Source organism: Chanodichthys erythropterus, chromosome 9 (genome assembly GCF_024489055.1).
Source record: "Chanodichthys erythropterus isolate Z2021 chromosome 9, ASM2448905v1, whole genome shotgun sequence".
Lineage (NCBI taxonomy): Eukaryota > Metazoa > Chordata > Actinopteri > Cypriniformes > Xenocyprididae > Chanodichthys > Chanodichthys erythropterus.
Genome location: NC_090229.1, coordinates 15,412,591 through 15,435,023, shown reverse-complemented (window position 1 = coordinate 15,435,023; position 22,433 = coordinate 15,412,591). Strand labels below are relative to the sequence as shown.

Genomic DNA, 22,433 nt, shown 5'->3' with positions numbered 1-22,433 from the left:
GGTCTGGGAACGCCTTGGAATTCCCCCAGAAGAGCTGGAGGAAGTGTCGGGGAGAGGGAAGTCTGGGTGTCTCTGCTTAGGCTGCTGGCCCCGGATAAGTGGAAGAAAATGGATGGATGGAACTAAGACTTGGCATGAGGTGAGTAATGTTGTAGATCAGCATGTATAACTTTAATTCCATTTCTTTTACAAAAAGGACTGTGGTACAGCTATGGTATCAGATTTTACTTCGATATGCATTATAGTACTGAATAATGGTACTCCAAGTACTATAAAAAAAGTTAATGTAATGTTAATACCATTGTAATTTATGCAAATGATAGGATAGAATTAATGTGATGGTGTATTGATGTGTATTTGGACACTGATGTGTTGTAGGTGGCCCTGATGCATGAACGCCGATGCTTTCTTAGTTTTGCTGTCCTGGACTGGCTCATTTATGCCATTTGTGGTTTTGATGGACGGCAGAATCCGATGAGGCCGCCTCGCCCTCCCGAGAGGTTTTTGACATACGTCAGCATGACATCAGAGCAAGGCGGCCCACCCTCGGACAAATTTCTAACCGGCATGCATCTCGCGGTGATCACCGGTGATCGGTTCTGCGCAGAATTTGCTCATCTCAACCAAGCCTTAAGGCTTGTTCGACTTGATGCAGCGCCGCAAAGACCGATCGGCGGCTGGCTTGAAGCAGTGCATGCCGGTAAGAAATGTTGTCCGACTTGAGACAGCGCTGACATCATGTGACTGTGACGTGTGGCTTTAAAGTACCGCGAGAGCGATTCGAGATCAGCCGCCTGAGTTAGCCAGCGCAGTTTCTCAAGAGGAGCTGCACGAGCGCTGATGACGACACAGCTGTTTCATGATTGGCCGGATTCACCGCATGACAACGATCACGTGTGTTTCGTGTTTATTATCACGCCTTCAGCTCCACTAATGCTTAAAAATCTGTGTTTTTATAACAGCTAAAGCTCTTTTCATGTAGTCGCGATGTTGTATTGTGTCATGTTTATCAAAATAAAACGGATAAAAAACAAAGACCCCATTGTTATTTAAATAACATACGCTTATGTTGAACTTTATTCTTGTAAAAACAGACGCTGTAAGCAGTACATGAAGTTTTGAATGAAAAGGTCTCTGAAACATCAGTGTATTAGTCAAATATTGCATTTATTTCACTTAAGCTGTGATAAAGTATGCAAACGCAGCGTGAGCGTCATTACGAGAAGCAGAAAGTGTCCGACTTCACGTCTCCGTTTTCAGCTCCTCCCCGCCTGCACGCGGCTACTCTCGCCGATCGGTTGCATCCAGCCGCAGCCGATGTCGAACACACCTTTACTTTTCGCCTCAACGAGAAATCTCGTCACATATTAGTCTCGCGAGATCTCGTGCCACAAGATCTCGTCACACCCCTAGTGGACGCTGACGGCGCCCCGGAATGTAGTGAGGAGTAACGCCAGGTTTCACCTCACTGCAGGGCAGGGTAAGAACACTCATCCATGACTCCACGCTCTTCTGCTGGAGACTCTTGATGCCTGTAAAGCAGAAGGAGAGGTGAAATGGTGGATTTTGGGAACATATAGTGTAAATAAGAAAAATGGAATGTCATATAAAATATTCTGAATGTTGTAAACAATCTGTGATGATTGTGCACAAACATCATGCTTGTTATATTTGTGTGTGTTTGTCAGGTTTATGTCTGTGATGGTTCTACTGGGTTAGAGCTATAACCCTGAAACAGACCAGTGGACTCTCAACGCTCCCATGAGAAGATGCCGCAGGGGTGTTGCTTATGGTGATCTAGTGTATGCTGTGAGTATTAAACACACGTCAGTGTTAAGTATTATTGATGTGTGTGTGTGTGTGTGTGTGTGTGTGTGTATATATATATATATATATATATATATATATATATGAGCAATATCACACTCGTAGCCATGCGATATCGCTGTATATCAGCACGGCTGGGATTCGTCCGTAGGATTTTGCCATAGGTAATCGCAGTGTGCTGATATACAGCCACGGCTATGAGTGTGATATTGCGTTTATATAACCGTTCGATGGCACGAGTGTGTAAACAAATAAAAATAACAACGGAGTGTCTTTAAAACCCTCTTTTGTGAAGCACTTCTTCCTTCCGCCACGGATTCAAATCTCAAGTTGACAGTTGGACCAAGCCTCCGTTACCAATTCTAAAACGTCACTTTAGCACTAGTAATGAAGAAAACGTTGAGACCCTCCATTGAAACGCATTGAATTTTGTACAGTATAGTACAAATATCGCCGATATTGATACCGATACGATACTGAATTTAAGTTATTAAATTATTAATTTAAGTCCTTAAATTATTGAATTACTATGAGTAAAATGGGTAATGGTACCCACTTAACATTATGTTTTAAAAGGTATTTTAATATTTAATATGCCTTAATTGTAATTTATTAGATTACATTTTTGTTTACACATGGTTACAATGTTTACTTGTGGTAACCATGGAAATCTACAAATACTGTAGGCCTAGCTGAACTATGGTCACTGTAGTAATGGTTAGGTTTCATAAGGGACTGCCAGTGACAGGCTGTTGCACCCATAAAATGCAAACTTTGTATTCTGAAAGTGTAGTTACAGAACAGAACATTAATACGAACTTAATGTTCATTTTAAATAAATGTAATTGCAAAAAACTATGTAGGCTACTATTTCATGTTGTTTGTTGTGAAATAACTCAAACATATTATGTTGTTCTGTCTTCTGTTAAGCATTGTTCTGGGCTGCGTTTCCCAAAAGCATCAATGGTTTTTTACAATGTTAAACGAATGCAGCCGTTTGAATGTAGTGTCGGCAGTGAGCGAACGCTTTCTGTGATTGATTGGTTCTGACTTTCAGCATTTGCGTGTGTTCAGTTTGTTCATTTTTACTCCAATTTTGAGTTTGCTGGTATAATAATTGTTTTTCCTAGGCAGACTTGATATATTGGTCTAATATATTAGTGTATGGGACTGTCACGTGATTAAGGAACGACTCAAAACCCGAAAGACTCATGAAATGAACTAATCAACAGGTGAACTACTACTAGCAGTACAGAACCTATAGAATATTGCGCATGCGCGACTGAACGAATCACCTCCCCGTGACGACTCGTTCTAAGTCACATTAAAGATTCGTTCAAAATAAACAAATCGTTCAAGAACGACACATCACTATAACAATCTCTGTTCCAGGAAATCCCCAATGGGCATCATGCTATTGCTGTGACTTAATAAAAAGAAGGAAGAAACGCTTTGATTGATTAAACATGAATAAAATAAACAGACGACTACAACAATACATGGTATGTTGTTTTCTTCAAGTCTTCTCAGGTATTTTTCGTAATAATAAAGTATATTTATAATTCAGTGCTAATCAAAATGCTATTTCAAACACTCAATTGACGTTATGAAGGGAGTTTGGAGTAAAACCACATTAAATGTTGTCTTTTGTTAGAAAAGAAGTTCATAAAGGCTTCTCATGTTTGGAAAGTGTGTATATTTGACGTGTTGCGTTTTCTAATGCAGTACTCTCAGATGAAGCCTTTGCGATGTCATAATCGCACTAAGCCAAATCACGATATTCATTCATTTACGATTAATCGTGCAGCCCTAGAATTGAAGTTGCAAACAATGAAGTTATCAAATTTGATATATGAAACTAATCTGTTACAGTATCTGTATACTAATTTCAATTTATTAAAGCAGCATATGTTTTCCTACATGAGAAAATTCGGCTGAAATTTAAATGTAAATAATGAAAAGTTATTATATTATACAATACATAGTTTATATGTTGTTTTCTACAAGCCTTCTCGGGTATTTCCGTAATAATAAAGTATAATGCTAATCAAAATGCTATTTCAAACACTCAACTTACGTTATGAAGTGAGTTTGCAGTAAACCACATTAAATGTTGTCTTTTGTTAGAAAAGAAGTTCATAAAGGCTTCTCAAGTTTGGAAAGTTTGTATATTTGACGTGTGTTGCGTTTTCTAATGCAGTGCTCTCAGATGAAGCGTCATTTACTACTGATCACAGAGCAGCTCTTCACTAACACGCTGTGTACATATTTATATCATTAAAAATCGCAGCCTTTGCGATGTCATAATCGCACTTAAGCCAAATCGCGATTTCGATTAAATTACGATTAATCGTGCAGCCCTAGAATTGAAGTTGCAATCAAGGAAGTTATCAAATTTAATATATGAAACTAATCTGTTATAGTGTCTGTACTAATTTCCATTTATTAAAGCAGCATATGGTTTCCTACATGAGAAAATTTGGCTGAAATTTAAATGTAAATAATGAAAAGTTATTTTTCCATCTTGTGTAACATAGGCTCATTATTATTGCCTGTATTTCCTTGTCAAATTCGTTCACAGGGCTCTTTTTTCTGACAATTGGAGCAGAGCAAAACATGAAATCTATGAAATTCCAGGAGTGTCCCAAGACTCCGTCTCCGATAATTCAATACACGTACACAGAATCTGCACTCATTAAAGAAGAGAATGTTAGAGCTCCTGGTGGCAGCTGATCAGTTTTTGGTGGCAGGCCTTGTAGATGCATGCTGTCAGTTCCTGGAGGAATGTTTATGCCAAACGAAATGCATTGGCGTCTGCAGGTTTGCAAAGGACTTTTACTCCTGCATCAAGCTCCACCATAAAGTACTACAGTAAATCCTGCAACACTTTGAGGAGGTTCTCCCCATACCTGAGGAGTTCCTGGAGCTCTCGGTGGAACAGCTTGGAGAAATCATTGATAACGATGAGCTGAATGTTAATCAGGAGAAGGCCTGTTATCATCAGTGCCATGAAGACTTTGTTTGACTTCGACACGGATGAACCCATCAGCTCAGAACTCTGTACGTCAACTGAGACGTCCACGTTTGCCTTCTGCAATACTACTGGCCATCGGAGGATGGAGCGGCAACAATATCACCGGTGTGATTGAGGCATATGATTCGAAGGCAGACCGCTGGGTCAGTGTGAATCAAGATTATGAGCTGGTACTCCAAGTATTATTAAAAAAAAGTTAATGTAATGTTAATACCATTGTAATTTTTGCAAATGATAGGACAGAATTAATGCGATGGTGTATTGATGTGTGTTTGGACACTGATGTGTTGTAGGTGGCCCTGATGCATGAACGCCGATGCTTTCTTGGTTTTGCTGTTCTGGACGGGTTCATTTATGCCATAGGTGGTTTTGATGGACGCCAACATCATAAAACAGCTGAGCACTATGATCCAAACACTGATCAGTGGACGCTGTGAGGAGTAACGCCAGCACCACCTCACTGCAGGGCAGGGTAAGAACACTCATCCATGACTCCACGCTCTTCTGCTGGAGACTCTTGATGCCTGTAAAGCAATAACAACGGAGTGTCTTTAAAACCCTCTTTTGTGAAGCACTACTTCCTTCCGCCACGGATTCAAATCTCAAGTTGACAGTTGGACCAAGCCTCCGTTACTAATTCTAAAACGTCACTTTAGAACTAGTAACGAAGGAACGTTGAGACCCTCCATTGAAACTCATTGAATTTTGTACAGTATAGTGGGTATGCACGTGACGTCACTGTCGACCGTTAGGACTGCGGTTATGCCCGCTAAGTGTCAAAAGACTGAGCGGCAGCATTGGTTTTCAGCGTGAATGTCGCGAAAAACACACAAAACGCATCCAAAACGGGAAAGTGCTTTGCGACTGACTGTACAAATAGCTTTGACACAAAACCTGAGGTATATATTTAAAAACTGCAGAAAGCAACAGGAAAAAAAAAGCAAATGGATTGCTGCAATTCACACAAACAGCTGGACTCCAGGCAAAGAAACATGGATTTGCAGGTATCATTTTGTGTCAAATTGTTGGATTTTGAGGTAAAATCATACCGAATATATTGTATTGTTATATATTATTTTGAAAAATCATTAATTAAATATTTCCATTCTGCATAATTGGGTGTTTTTAAATAAACACTGACAAAAACTATACTATAAAACTATAAGTTTTAGGGCTGGGCAATATTACAGTATATATAACACTAGGGCTGGGCGATATATCGAATGCTTTTGTCACGCGCATTTCGTCAGTAAAGCCGGTTCCCTGATTAGCGCTAAATCGCCATCACCTGCTTTCAAATGGAGCGGCATTTAATAGACAGAGCCGTAGTTCACTGATAAGCCACGCAATATCGCGTTCATATCGCAGATGTATCGCCTTCGATAATGAACGAGATATTGCGTGGTTTGTCGGTGAACTACGGCTCTGTCTATTAAATGGCGCTCCATTTGAAAGCAGGTGATGGCGATTTAGCGGTAATCAGGGAACCGGCTTTACTGACGAAATGCGCGTGGCAAAAGCATTCGATATATCGGCCAGCCCTATATAACACTGATATAAGTGATTATGCGGATTTAAACCTACCTATATTGGAGTTATATAAAGCGTTCACAGGCAGATTTGCTTTATGTATTTCCCCGGCGTCGAAATCAGGCACATATAAATGTCAGGAAACACGACTTCTGGCCGTATGTCAATATCCATGGATCAGGTTTGTTTGACAAGTTGTAAGGAACACATTCAATTCCAACCTTTAGTGTATTCGTTAGTTTTACTCTCGTTTTTGCAGTTCCCCTATTAAATCCAGTCACGCAGCAGGTTCTTTTGCCACTCAGTCCAGCTGAGGGAGCGCGTTTTCGTCAGGAAAGTGACGTTGATGTATACCCTCCAGAGCCTCTATTGAAAGAGAGAGCGAGAGAGAGATCGCCTGAGAGAGTAGGCTATTACCTGTGTCTGATATATTGCATTACATTCATTCTTCAAGTCGACGTCCATACTATTATATCCATTATAAAAGTCTTTTTGAATGTCCGCTGAGGAAATCGATCTTGTATTTGTCCTTTTTACAGATATGGGAATTTTCCATATCATACAGCGCTAAAACAATTTCCTTTGCAAAAGTTCCTGTCAATTTTCTTGTGACTCACTGACTCATTCACCTGTAAAGTGTTGCCGCCATCTAATGGCGTATTAATGTAACTTTCACTCAATCCATATTACGCACTAATGGACATAGTTATATAAAATAATATTTATTGAACAACAAAAAACACAATTGTACAGTTCAGTCAAACGTAAAGCACTACTGTGCCCATGACGGTTGTCTGGGCACAGTAGTGGGCAAGTGTGCTGTGGATAATTACCAAATGCAAAAAAAAAAAAACAATAAATAAATGCTACACCTTGTCTCTATATTTCCTAATTTTTGTTTTATTATTTAAAAAACAAAAACAAATAACAATGATATCCGCTTGTTAAGTCATGACGTAAGGAACGCTGTTTCCGGGTCCAAACCTCGACTCATTTCACTTGAGAATGTCATCGACGGCCATTTATGAGTTAAACATTTTAAATACTTACAGTGTACACAACAGTTTCCGTGCTCACAGCGTCACAGACATAAATATTTTAACGGTTTATAAAAGATGAATCATAGATGATTATAATTTTTTTGTAGTATTACACCACATTGTGTGTGTATATTAGCACCATTTGTTGTTTTCTTCAGGTATGAGATAGAGCGTTAGGACCCGGAAGCGCTGCCGCCTGACGTCAGACTTAACAACCGAATAGGTCACCCTTTATGCTTGTATGTGGGTTTTTACAAATATTTAACGAATGAAAAGGTTTTTAAAGAGCTTGTGTGTTAAAAACGTATCAGTGTCTGAGAGACTTGCTCTGGCAATCAGCCAATGTCAGAGCCCACTGTCAAAGCAGCAACGCAAGGACACTATGCTCCGCCCATTTCCAGCAGGTGGCATTGATTAGCTTCCCTGAATATAGCTCCTCATGGAGCTGGTGCAAACAAACAGACATTTGCTTCCTTCATGATGGGTGATGTGTGCGTCTATAGTATGAAAAACCCACACACATACTCACTCAAATGTACTTGCAAGGAAAAGTACAAAAGTAAACTGCAAAGAACTTTCATGCTGCTTCTCCATGTTTCTAACCGGACATCTGTGGTTAACTAGTCCCCCACTGGCAATCCCTAAACTGATTTCATCAGTTTTCTTTATGGTCCTTCGAGCCGGAGCCAGAGTTTTCCACAGTTATGGAGATGCAGCCAACAGATGACATTCATGTTGAGCATCCCAGGAGACAATCAGCTCTTCTAGCACACTTGCTGGATTATGACTTGACTGGTTATAACCTACCTAGACCCTTAACACCACCCAGCTATTCCCAAAGGTCATGTGCTGCTTCAGACGAAGACGATGTCAGGACTGACACCCCACAGGCAGCAGCATATCATGGTGATTATCACAGTTCACAACAGTGGTATACAACAGATCGGTGGGACCAACATGTGGAAGCATTACGTGAGAAAAATGCTAATTTAAGGAAACTCCACAGTGACCTGATTACCACAGTACGCCTACTGAAAGATGAAAGAGATGATCTTAAGCAGGCCAACAGTACGTTTACATCACAGATGGCTCAATTACAAGCAGAGGTGAAACAATTGTTAAGCTGGCAAAATCAGCAGCCACAACTTCCTCAAATATCATCTCCACTCCTTGTACCTGGTCAGTCAAAGACCCTAGACTGCCCTAAACCAGTTCCAGCCCCACGGAGGCCAAGATTAACTGAACCTGTGTCAAATCCAAATTATGTCCAAGTATCTCATGATACACTGCAAGATGGTAGTTCAACAGACAGTGTGGAGAGCTCAAAATGTTCAAGCAGTCAAGAAAGTCTTTCCTCTACTGTTGATGGCATGAGAAACCTGCGCCTGAGCTCATCTAGGCAACAGAAAGTAAACACCAGTCCACCAAGACAGAGTAGGAGAAGAGATGTAAGTCATCTCCCTTTTCACAATCTTCCTCCAGGCCACAGCTCAAGCCATCACTTAAGAATAGGAGAAGGCACCACCACTCTCCAAGTTCATCTGTTGATTGAGAAAGAGTATATCGTGGACCTACTCCTATGATCCCTGACATGATTCACCCAAACCCCAGAGAGTTTGCACAGCTTAAGATTGCTTTGGAAAACATTCTGCCGGTTGATACCACAGAGCGCTTCAAATTCCATATTCTGCTAGAACATCTTAAGCTTGAAGAAGCTCAGCTAATTGCTGAATCTTACAGCAGTTCACGTCATCCTTATACTAACACCATGGATGCCCTCAATCAGCAGTATGGCCAGCCACATCAATTGGCATTGCAGCGCATAATGGAATTGATGGAGGGAACGAGCACCAACACAGGAGATATCAAAACCTTCCGGATGTATGCTCTGAGAGTGAGATCCTTGGTTGGAATGTTGCAGCAACTAGGTAAGCCTGGCAAAGTGGAATTAAAATGTGGATCTCATATGTCCAGACTTCTGAGTAAATTGCCACATGATCTGAGAAGCAGTTTCAGAAGATTCATCTATCCATTAGATGTAAAGATTCCTACCCTCCTTGACTTCTCAGACTGGTTAGAATATGAAATCCAAGTGCAAGAAGATTCCACAAGATGTGCAAGCCGTTCTGGTAGAGGGTATACAACCTGGTCATCACGGAATCCACCAAGGTAAAGTCGTTCCACCAAGGAACCGAAGTTCTACTTGGACGAGGCCATAGATCATCAGAGTGTAATCTCAAGATGCGTTGCAAAGCATGTAATGGCCGTCACTTGCTTGTTCTCCATGAAATTAATGTACGGAACAAGGAGAAAGCAGTGGAAGGAGAGGATCTGTCTGCTAGTCCTATCATGGGGGAGGCCGCCAACTATGTGTTATTCATTGACAAGCCCCCAGGAAGTTGAAAGGTACTGTTGAAAATATGTAAAGTCATTCTAAGAAATGGAGATCGATCCATGAATGCTTATGCCATTCTTGATGATGGCTCAGAACGGAGCATTCTGCTGCACACTGTGGCCAACCAGCTGAAATTGAAAGGTAAGCCAGAGGACCTGCCCCTGCGCACAGTCAGACAAGAGTTAAAGGTCCTGCATGGGGCGGCTGTTTCCTTCAACCTTTCACCAGCCTGTCAGCCAAACAAGATATATCCAATCAGTGGAGCTTTCACTGCAACAGAGCTGGGGCTTGGAGTACACTGTCATCCTGTTAAGGCTTTACAGAAAAGGTGCCATCACCTTAAAGGACTTCCCCTCCAAGAGATTGAAGCTGCTCATCCAGTTTTGCTCATTGGATCAGACTGCCCTCACTTAATTAGTCCAGTTGAACCAGTTCGCTTGGGCCCACCAGGAGGTCCTGCTGCGATTAAAACTGTCCTGGGATGGACTTTGCAAGGACCAGTTCAAGCTCATCAACATTGCCTCACAGAGCAACAATGTCTGTTCACAAGTTTGTCACCTTCTGCTTCTCTGTACGAACAAGTTGAAAGACTCTGGCAAATGGATGTCCTTCCTTGGAGGGATGAGAAGATGAGTACTCGATCAGTACAAGACCAGCAGTCACTAAAACTATAGAGCGTCACCTCAGTAAATCTTTAACTCTTTAACCCTTCGGATCACTCTTTCCACCAGAATTCTGAGTCGTGCAATGGTTTGTGTTTTTTCACAGTCTGTCTTGCTGAATTGCCGGTCACGCTTGAAAGGTGGAATAATCAGCCTAGCGCCAACACTGGTAAGCATGTCCTCAATAATGAACCCTTTGTCTGCCATTACCTCATCTCCAGGTTCAAGCAGGTCGAAGATGCCAGACTTTCTTGTAATCTCTTTGTCAGAGATTGAGCCTGTGTACAGACGAGAGATGAAGGTCACTGCACCACATGGAGCCACTCCAACCAGTCCTTTGAACGTTGTGGTGCTCTTGTAGTTGGAGAATATCTCTGAGTGGAGTGTCAGAGATGTGGGACTCTCACAGCGAATTTCTGTACAGTCCAGGATTACTCGTAGATTTGGACTGAATAACCTGAATTTCTCAGGCATGGAAGAGCTGATTTGTTCCCTTGACATCCAAATGGTTACCAAGCCTAAAACAAAGTACAGATAATTTGCCCAGGTGATGATTGTCCTGCTTACTGTGGCCATGCTTACACTAAAGATGTCAGCAATTACTCTCTCCCTAAGGCCAGTAGATACACAGCAGCAGTACATGAAGAGCTCATCAATGAGCTGGATTTTCCTTGCAGGACTTGGTGTCGGGGAAGCTTCTTGACCCATCCTCTGTGCTTTTGTCCAGTAGACAAGGTTTGTGGTAGATGGACAAACAGACTCCCAGAAGATCTGAAACACTTCTTGTGAGGGAAACCTGGTGTAGTAGCGGATTGTGTGATCAGACACACAAAACCTACTAAAAGTAGTTGGTGTCTCCATTGAAATTCTCTTTAGTCTAGTTTCCAGCTCTGCTATGTATCCCAAGGCTTCATCCAGTGCACCTACAAAATGACACACAAATTTAAAGGTTAAATAAAGAAATGAAAAGAAAAAAAACATGAAACTACTCAAGTAACTTAATTATGTAGCACTTTATACAATACTGATTTTTTTCAAAGCACCATTACAAGAATAAACAGTGAATTCAGAGATGCAAACACTTTAAATCTGTTGTAAAGCAGCTCTAAAAAACAACAGTATATATAATGTGTACATTTGCAAAAACAAAATAGTATATGATATTGTTTCTTTTTAAATGCATTATAAGTATTTTATTGTCTTATTCTTCATTAGCGTACAAATTCGCATAATATTTTTCAAGTTCATAATGATAACTGAATATTATACAATGTTTTCCAGGTGCAGGTTCTGACTCCTGAAGTACCCAAATATTTACACAATTGTGTGAATATTTTGCATCTACACTTAAACTCAGATACTTACCGGGAGGGGTGTGTGCCGCGTAGTCATGGTCCTTGATGCTAACTTCCAAACTAGTTGGGACATCCACAGTCTTCTGGGCACGCACATCTACTCCTTGTCGAGCGCTAGATCTCTCGTATGCAGACTGCTTTTGAGGTTGTACATAAAAATGGTTCCTCTGAAAAAGACTGGGAACTACACCAACCTTCAGATGACAACTTCCCTGAATGTAGTCAGCAGCGGTGAAATGTTGACTACAGACTAACCTGCTGGCTCTTCGAATTACAAACGTCAGCCCTTCATCTCTTCTGATTGCACATACCCACTTTTTTCTTTGAAGTGCATTTGATGGGAAGTCGTGAACTTAAATAGGTTGTTTTTGTTTTGAATTGCTACACTGAGGCACACAACAGAACGACTTGCTACTGGACTCCGCCATAATTTTTACCGGAAATAAAGTTACACTGCGGCGGCCATTACCGGAAACAGCTAACGCAGAAGTGTGAAATTGGCCTATCCTATAGCTGTAACGGTAGATGAGTATTATATGCTCAGTTAGGGGCTGTCATAACAATTAGATTAAGAAGAGAGAACAGTTGAAACAGCATCAAGTACGATGTTAGGAATACAATGTGAAGCGGTCCAAGTGTCGCGGTGCACTTTACAATTTACACCCACCACCTTAAAGGGCATATTGCAGGTTAGAGCTTCAGTGATTCAATGTATAGAAAAATAATGTATGAAATAGATTTTCTTGAAAAAACACATATAAATACGCTACATTGCACAGTATGTTGCTCCACGAGACGCCATACAGACACAAGACGAGTCTGACAGTGAATGATCTCCATCTAGCAGATCTGACAGTCTGACTGCAAATGGAGTGTCATGTTTCCTGAATAAATGCATTCAAAATAGAGGCTGTATACTAAATGTTAAACTTCCTCTCAGGTGTAGTGTTGTTCATTAAAAAGATTGTAGGTTCAAACTTTGCAAGGGATCTGCAGACCAACAAACCAACATCTAATACTGAGAATTCTGTTTACTGAGTAAACTATTTATTGTTTTATTAAACTTTTTATTAATTACTGTCATTTACTGGCTTCTTTCAGGGTGACCGGTGAATGTGTCTTGGTCTCTTTTATGATTATTGTGTATGATTGATTTAACTCATAAATGGTCTTTGCTAAACTCTGTGAGAAGCATTGATGTGATGTTTTAGGCATAATCTACACATGGAAATATAACTTTTGTTTTACATTAAACAGTTGAGCCTGCAATCATTTTTGGAGTGTTATTATTGACTTCTGGAAATAATAGTGATGATAACAATAATTATTATTGTTATACATACACACACACAATCATATACATTCTCATTCTGAACAATTACTATTTATCTCTAAAATAATTCTAAACAAATTCTTAACACCATCTAGTGTCTGAGATACAGTGCAGCGTCACTTCCTGTATGTTACAGTTTTTCTCAATTGCTTTGGCTAAATTCTCAAATGAGACCTTTTTTCTCAAAACTATAAGTTCAGGTCTCTGAACAATTAGTTTCTTGTTCACATCAGATTTGGATTTCTTATTGATTTAAGCAATTTGCATGTGTTAAAGTGTAAGTACAATTGTCTACAATTTGCACAAAATCTAAATGCACATGGCTTTTCAAAACTGAGTCAATTCTCAGTGAAACTGCCAAACTCTTCACAACTTCTAAACATTCTTTCATTGTGTGAGCCTCCACATGCAAAATGATCCATTCAGTTATCAAAATCTGTCAGACATGCATGTATAATGACATATTTGTAATGTTTGCTGAACTGGCAAATGGCTTGCCATTGTAATGAAATAGGAATAACAATCTGACCAATCAACCAATCAAGTTTGGAAAAGCACAGCACAATCACTGCCATTTATGAACATGCAGGAACATCTAAATCCATAAACAGCAGCAACTGTTTATTTTTTGTAGAAATGTATTACATACAAACTGAAAATACACAGTTGCTTGTCGTGGAAGAGTTATAGGAAGACGTAAGAATATGTGGTGTTAGAATATGTAAAAATGAACAAGCAACTGTGAATTTTTAGTTTACATGTAACATTTCAACAAAAATAAATGTGCTCTATAAATAAAAATGTTTGATCCCACTTTATATTAAGTGTCTTTAACTACTTTGTACAAACATTTACTGTAAATTAATCATTTGATTTATTGTGCACATACTGATACATGTTTTTACATTGTATCCACCTCAGTAGCAGCACAGCAGCACAAGTGTTTTACAATATACAACATGAGTACACTGTACTTATCTTTTGATGTCAGTACATAGTTGATGAAGACACCCATATAAAGTGTGACCAAATTTTCATTTTCTTATTGTGTACTACAGTATTGACTTTTCCTAGTAAATTTTTACCAGCCGAAATCTGTATCTAAAATGTTCAGTGTGATACACTGATACAAGTTTGTCAGTCTGTTATCCCAATTGTTTGCATGCAGAATTAAACATTGCAGTGTAATATAGAGCAGAATATGTGATTCTGTAAAGGAGAGACTGTGTAGTTTTGTAACTAAGAAATTTTGTTTAAAATCTGTAGATGTAGATGTGTATTTATTTGCAATATGTATCTTAAAAAATGATAAACTATTCCCACAGACAGACGGATGGACAGAAGATTAGATAGATAGATAGATAGATAGATAGATAGATAGATAGATAGATAGATAGATAGATAGATAGATAGATAGATAGATAGATAGATAGATAGATAGATAGATAGATAGATAGATAGATAGATAGATAGATAGATAGCTTTAAAATATTATTTTGATGCCAGCAGAGGGCAATAACACCCATCAGTCAGTGAGGTACAACAGTAAAAGGGGGTGTGACTCCATAGACCCCTATTGAGAGGGAGCAGCCATCCATAGCTCAGCAAAGGGAGCTGTCTGTGGCCAACAGGATTGCAGAAAACAGAGCCTTTTGGCACAAGGGATCCCAAACTGCAGCAGTGCCTTTACCAGGGTCTTCACTTCAGCCTCTGCAGTCTGTTTTAGGTACTGATTGTAAAGTAGTTTCCTCCGATTTATATTTTACTGGACTTTGAATTGAAGATGGGGATGAGAGATTATAAACTGATTTATTTTATGACTCTTGCTTTGCTTCTGAGTACTTGTGCTTCAGAAGCACAAAGAGAAAGTCCAGGGCAGAAAGAGCAAGACAAGACACCTGTAAAAGAGGATACTTTTGGTCAAGATGATTCACAACAAAGCACACAGCAAGAAGTGCTCCCTCTGGAAGATGAAGAATCCATGGACACACAAACTACAAGTCCTGTGCCCTTCACAGATATGCACAATTCTTCACTGGCTGAAACTCGAAACATCACTGACATGACTACTGAACAGATCACTAATGGCATTCCAACAAAAAGGAGCATCACAAAAATCCACAATCCTTTGTTTCCCATCACTGACAGCTCTTACAGTGCCTATGGGATTCTTTTTCTGGCTTTTGTGGTGTTTGCCTTCGGCATCGTGGGTAATCTGGCGGTAATGTGCATTGTTTGGCAAAATTACTTCATGAGGAGCGCGTGGAACTATTTTCTTGCGAGTTTGGCTTTTTGGGATTTTCTGGTGTTATGCTTCTGTCTGCCAGTGGTGGTCTTTAACGAACTCACCAATAAGAGATTGCTGGGGGATTTCTCCTGCAGAGTTGTGCCTTATATAGAGGTGAGGCCAAAGTCTCAATCTTGTTCATATTCACACAGTCTAATTTACCAGAAGAATATAAATGTGGCCAAAGTTAAGCTAGTGCCAACATCACAGCAGCTGTTAAATTTAGACAGATACAGTAATCGTTTTTGATTACTAACACTACAAACTGTGTAACCTAATCTTTTATCTTTAAAGGGATAGTTCACCCAAAAATGAAAATTCTGTCATCATTTACTCACCCTCAGGGTTGTTCCAAACCTGTATACATTTCTTTGCTCTGCTAAACACAAAGGAAGATATTTGGACGAATGTTTGTAATCAAGCAGATCTCAACCCCCATTTACTACCGTAGTAGGAAAAATAAATACAAAGAAATAATAAAAAAAAAAAAACAAAGAAACTCATACAGGTTTGAAACTACTTGAGGGTGAGTAAATGGCAGACTTTTCATATTTGGGTGAACTATCCCTTTAACTTCAATGTTTTCATATAACACGCACAATGAACAATTATAAAAACCCATAAAATCTTTAAAAATGCAAATCTATGATTATTATTTATAATAATCAAGAGGGATACACAATATTTATATATGTACCATATTTGGTTATATATTTGGCAATGTTACAGATTTTTTTATTTCACATTATCAGTAAATATTGTATATTTAATTGTGCATTCCCCCAATTTTTACATTTGATTACCTTTGTCATCAATTAACACTCACTTGAGTAATTTAATAACAATTTTAAATGTAAAATAATTAAATAACAATGTTAAATTTCTCTCTCTCTCTATCTCTCTCTCTCTCTCTCTCTCTCTCTCTCTATATATATATATATATATATATATATATATTAGTACCCATCTTCACTGATGACGAGTGTTTTACATTTAATTTATTTAGACAAACAATTGTAATATTTTTAATATTTAATAATAGTAGCATTTAATGGTTATTGACCATAACATGGACAAAATAATTACTGCCTTATTGGTATTGACCACAATTTTTATCATGGGTGCCCAGTAATTCCTTTTGACTGTATCTCTCTATTATAGCAATAATGTTTTTTGCACACCCTCCAGGTAACATCTCTTGGAGTGACAACCTTCAGTCTGTGTGCTTTGGGCATTGACCGCTTCTACGCTGCCACAAGCTCCCTGCCAAAGGCCCGACGAGTTGAGCGCTGTAGGAAGGTCCTGGCCAAGCTGGCCGTGGTGTGGATTGGCTCCATGGTGCTTGCAGCTCCTGAGCTGCTCCTGTGGCAGCTGCATCAGGTGACACCAGCTACTCTGGGTGACCAAGTGGACACCTGCATCATGAGTCCATATCCAGACCTCCCTGAATCCATCTATTCTCTCATTATCAACTACCATGACGCACGCATGTGGTGGTACTTTGGCTGTTACTTCTGTCTACCCGTCGTCTTCACCCTGCTCTGTCAACTGGCCACCTGTCACGTGTCCGGCGGGAGCGGAAGTTCTCCCAAGCGCCCCGAGGAGCGATCCCCATCCAAAAAACAAAAGCTTCAGCACGCTCATCAGGTCGAACGGCAGCTCAACTGTACGGTCATGGCTCTAGCGGTGGTCTATGGTGTCTGTACGCTGCCGGAGAACGTTTGCAATCTGACCTTGGCGTACGCTCCCATCCAGGTGTCCGAGGAGGTGTCTTCTCTTCTGGCCCTCATAAACCAGTTTTTCCTATTCTTTAAGTCATCCGTGACGCCAGTGCTGCTGCTTTGCCTGTGTAAGTCTCTGGGACAGGCCTTCATGGACTGTTGCTGCTGTTGCTGTGAAGAATGCCAACCAAGCAACTCTTCATCCACCCAAAATGTCGCTGAAGGCAAGCTCAAGACCACCAATGATATGTCCTCCATTTTTTTCGACAAAGCCAAGGACAGTTCAACCATCTTGTCTATTGGAAGCTGAGTAGGCGGATTCTGTCCCTAATTGATGACATCATGAGATGACATGGAACCACACTTACAATCTACCTTCTTCCCATCATCCACAAGTGGCCCCATCTTTACATTATTGTTATGTTGGAGCAAGTTAGCATTGCTCAACACATCCTGTTTTCAATTCTGCATGGTTTAGGTACAAACTTAGTGGGTACAACAACATTTTCAGTTCTAAGTTTGGCATCTGAAGGCTAATTCACTCTTAATTATGCTGATAAATATTATTATTATATTATTATTTAAATAAATATTATTATTTCCCCCTATAATATCTCAGGATGGCTCAATGTACCTATAAAGTCTTAAGGGATAATTCACCCAATCCTTTACTCACCCTCAAGTCATTCCAAACCTGTATGACTTTTCTATCTTCTGTATAACATAAAAGAAGATATTTTGTAAATGTCTCAAGGTTTTTTTGTCCAAACAAAATGATAGTCATTGGGTTCCAGTGATGTTTTGGACCCAACTGACTTTCATTGTATGGAAAAACAGTGGAAAAAGTCATACAGGTTTGAAACAACATGAGGGTAAGAAAATTATGTCAGAATGAACTATCCCTTTAATATATCACCAGGGTCTCCATTTACAGTAAGTCATTGTACTTTTGACTTCAAATGCCCCACAATCATAGTCCTACTTTTATGTACAGACAAATATGAATTTTACACATAGCTCCAAGTGTATAAATATTTAGCTAAACACTCTGAGATCATAAATGCAGTGAATACTACCATATCACAAATAACACTTCATCTTCTTCATATAATAGGAAAACTTGCAAAACAGAAATGTACGGTATTTGTCTGTTACTCAGGCAAACATTATTTATCACTAATTTTAATTAATGCCACTTTTTCATAACCACTGAACCATTCATCTACACTGTTGATTGTCAACTTCTGTACTGTATATATGCACTCAGCTGTATTAGAATGTAAATAGATCATTTTTGAAAGCAAATACCCTGCAAACTAGCTTTCCAACCCCCATTATGTAGTATGGTAGTATAAAAGACGGAAATTGAATGGCGTATCTCCTCAAGGGACTATTGTAACTTTTGCACATAGCTGCTTTTATAAGCAAATTCTTTTAAAAGTCCATAAACAGTTTATAAAACTCTATTCAATAAATGTCTTTAAAGAATTGATGTTGTCTCGTTCATCTTTGAAAACGCAAGAAGTAGTGTCACAAGTTGTACTAATCTCTCAAATGTCCATCAAGGCCTGAGGGAGAAGATTTGTCCTCGCAGACTTGGTTTGTTCATTCCCATAAGGTTTCTATTGTTCTGAAAAGGAGATGGAAGCTTCTACTGTGAATATCAATGGCCAGACTACGGCTGAGTTGCCAAGATACCGTGTGAAAAATTCACGTGTTTTTCCAGAATGGCCAAATGTGAACAAAAAAACCCACTTGGATTTGTCACCTTTTCTTGTCAATGTAGGAATCAAAGAATTTGTCAATAGTACAACGTTTGTACGCTTGTCATGTACGTCGGTGCGCTGACCAGTGCACATGGAAGCAAGTTTAAACAATCAAAGGAGTCCTTAGTCTTGTGTGTTTGCAGACGTAATCTCGAAAAACTCATCTTCAAAATGATCATCTAACATTCAGTCGACCATGAAAGATAATAAACTGAATCAAAGATACAAATGTTTGGGTTAGACCGACATGTGTGCTCCTGCTGGGGTTGTTGGGCGGGGGGGTTGGACCTCTTCTGTCTTGTGGTTTTGGCTAGCGCTCAGAGGCTGTCAGAGATTCAGAAGACAAGTGAGAGAGGTAGAGAATGGCCTCATTAGAGAGTTGAGCAGGGCTTTAAGAGAGGAGCTCCACTGGCCATAATGACTGAAGGAGAACAGACGAGGCTCTGTTCCCTGTAATGAAGTTTGTGCCACAAATCAACAAATCTCCTCACAACACTCCATGCTAAAACGACAGGAAGCATTACACTACAGTAAATCAACGAATTTAAACCAAACACATCCATTAGGAAAAGTACTTCTAACATTCATATTTGGATTTGGAAAGTAAAATTGTTATTTACTTCATGTTAATTCAATTGCATTCAAATTTACTCTATTTCACTGTCCAATTAGGTATGACAGCTTTCACATTAGTTGTTCAATGCGGTCTGTCAAGCAATCAGTATGTCATGTTGCTATTGAGGTCACTTCCAGGACCTTGTCAGTTTGAGTTTAGCATGAGCAGAATGTAAATGACTTTTGATATCATTCTTATTAATATATATTAATATATACATAATTGCCCATACTGTAACTGAAGATGTGTCATAATAGCAACACTGTGAATGTAAGACTTATAAAAAGCTATAAGGGCTAGAGAAAACAAGCTTTAATTCAAAAAATTAGGTTTCCCCATTTGCAGGGGCAAACACCACACACATTTTCTTCAGAAACTGTATACATTTATGTTGCATATCAATTTCAAAACAAATTTGAGTTATTATCTTAAGCATAATGCATTACCCAGCATTTCACATTAAATAACAAATCACAAAATGAATGTTGAGAAGAAACAACAAGAGGACAAGAAGGTTATACACTGCCGGGCCCCCAAAAAAGTTTGGATTTTAATAAGCAAATACTTAAGAGTCTATGGATGGATCATTATTACAGCGATTATTATGTTTCTAGCATGTTATATGTTTGGCAACTGTTCTTTTAACCCTAATTGATGGAGTGTGTGGCTTTTCATTTCTTAAACAACCATTTATTAGGATGTATCGTGGCCATATTCCAGGATGACAATGTCAAGATTCACCAGGCTTAAACTGTGAAAGAAATGTTGTGAGGGAGCATGAAGAATCACTTTCACACATGAATTGGCACTGACCTTAACTTCAGTGTAAGTTTTTGGGATGTGCTGGAGGAGACTTTACAGAGTGCTCACCTCTTGCTTTGTCAATACAAGATCTTGACCAAAAAATGATGCACCTCTTGATGGAAATAAATGTTGTGATGTTATTTCCATCAAGATGTGCAGCCATTTTGGGGGTTAGGTTAAGGTCAGTGCCAATTCATGTGTGAAAATGATTCCTCATGCTCTCTGAACCATTCTTTCACAGTTTTAACCCTGGTGAATCTTGATATTGTCATCCTAGAATATTGCCATGATGTGGCATGGTTGTTTAAGAAATGAAAAGTTACACACTCCATCTTTAAGGTTTAAAAGAACCCTTGCCAAAAATAAAACATGCTAGAAACATAATATTCACTGTAATAATAATCCATTCATAGATTCTTAAGTATTTCCCTATTAATTGTTTTTTTTTTTTTTTTTTTGGCCGGGCAGTGTATAATTGCATTGTTTGACTAATAATGTTGATCTGTACTCTTAAATATAGTAATGTTTCTTTATCTATAGTTTCACGAAGAACCTTTAGCACAAAAGGTTCTTTACAGTGGAAAATATTTCTTAGATTATTAAAATGTTCTTCATACTAAGAATTTTTTTATATATATTTTACAAGTAGAATACAAGTTTTACAAGTTCTTCTAACCCTCCAGAAGAGGGTTAGAAGAACCATTTTCAGAATTGAACCTTTCAATGAACAGTTCTGAAAATGGTTCTTCTAACCCTCTTCTGGAACCTGGAAATTATTTTTAAGAATGTGCTCCCTTAGGAGAATCTATTTTGCATTGAAATGTGAGTATTAACAGATGAAACGCAGAGTCTCAGAACTTGAACTCCAGCTACTGACACTTCTTCAGTTCTGAAGGAGGCACTCATCAAATATATGTCTATACCTTTAAGAGCTGTTTTGGCATGGGTAAGATGACAGGCTGGTGAGGTGAATCCAGGGCTTCCCGTTTCAAGTCACCCTCAGCAGACGTGAGAAAGTGGTGAGTGTCCTGTATGTGGGGACTCTCTTATTCTCAGACTAAACTCAATGAGGAAGGACTAATATGACCTGAATGTCCCGCACTTCTGAACAGAACGCTGTCTCTCCGCGCCTTGTTAAGGGACAATGTTTGTTTTGTTTCACAGAGTTCTGAGAGGGGGTGGAAGGGGACGGGGGGTCCGTGAGAGATTCAACACAGTTGCTGTGGCAACTAGTTTTGGCCCCTTGGGTACACTAACATACAAATCAGGGTCTGGACTGAGGTCCTGGGCACAAAAAACAACACAACCGGAGCCATGGACCACCGCGAATAGAGAACAGGAAATGCTAGTGAGTTTCATTCTGATTCACTAAATCACGATGCCAGTTTAAGGATAGAAAAAAGTTTTCCATTGCATTTTCTTGTCATACTTGTGTATTCAAGGCACATGGTAATCTAAAAACAAGAGTAGGTACTGCAGTGGCTTCTGTGGAGGCCACATTTCCCTGCTTCTCGTAGGCTCAGGACATCTCAACCCTTTTTTCCCCTTCATGTTGTGTGCCAAGGTTCCAAAAGAGAACAGAATGGCGCTGTGTGAATAAACCACTTTGATTGTGAGAAATAGAACACAAAACAGAAACTATACTGAGTTTGAAATCATAAGATATATTATTGCTCAGTTTTCTTTCAATTTAATCAAGTTCTCTTACTTTTTAATCAAATGACCTACTAAAGCTTTACAAACTGCAATTTACAATGGTTGTTGATGCAATACATTGGAAAAAGTTATGAAATCTTTTTTCCCCTCATTTACTTTGTGTTGTTAGAAAGACTAAACTTCCAAGTTTAAAAAAAAAAGTGTCTTAAATATTCACAGGACAAGTCCACACAACGCCTAATGAAATGTATGTAAGTATCAACAACGCCGCCCAGCGGTCACAGCTGCTCATTGCACTTTTGCGTCAAGATCATAGGTCAAGATGATCAGAGTTAGAGGCACGAAATGGTTCGAAAAAAAAAAATTTGTTTACATTGAGTCACCTTATTTGAAACTTTGTCCCACTG

General features: G+C 39.2%; 1 protein-coding gene and 1 pseudogene across 1 annotated transcript; both read left to right on the top strand.

Annotated features, from left to right (window-relative positions):
- Positions 1–687: 687 nt before the first annotated feature.
- LOC137027431 (kelch-like protein 10) lies at positions 688–5,298 on the top strand (annotated as a pseudogene).
- Positions 5,299–14,947: 9,649 nt separating this feature from the next.
- On the top strand, positions 14,948–17,494 carry gpr37l1b (G protein-coupled receptor 37 like 1b). Its single transcript, XM_067393657.1, has 2 exons — positions 14,948–15,577; positions 16,652–17,494. The coding sequence occupies exons 1-2, from the start codon at positions 14,960–14,962 to the stop codon at positions 17,492–17,494; spliced, it is 1,461 nt and encodes a 486-aa protein (XP_067249758.1). The 5' UTR covers positions 14,948–14,959.
- The last annotated feature ends 4,939 nt before the right edge of the window (positions 17,495–22,433 follow it).

Bases quoted from the DNA above. Each gene is read 5' to 3' on its own strand.
- gpr37l1b (XM_067393657.1), top strand. From the start codon at position 14,960: ATGGGGATGAGAGATTATAAACTGATTTATTTTATGACTCTTGCTTTG. The intron at 15,578-16,651 runs GTGAGGCCAAAG...CACACCCTCCAG, and splicing joins GAGTTGTGCCTTATATAGAG to GTAACATCTCTTGGAGTGAC.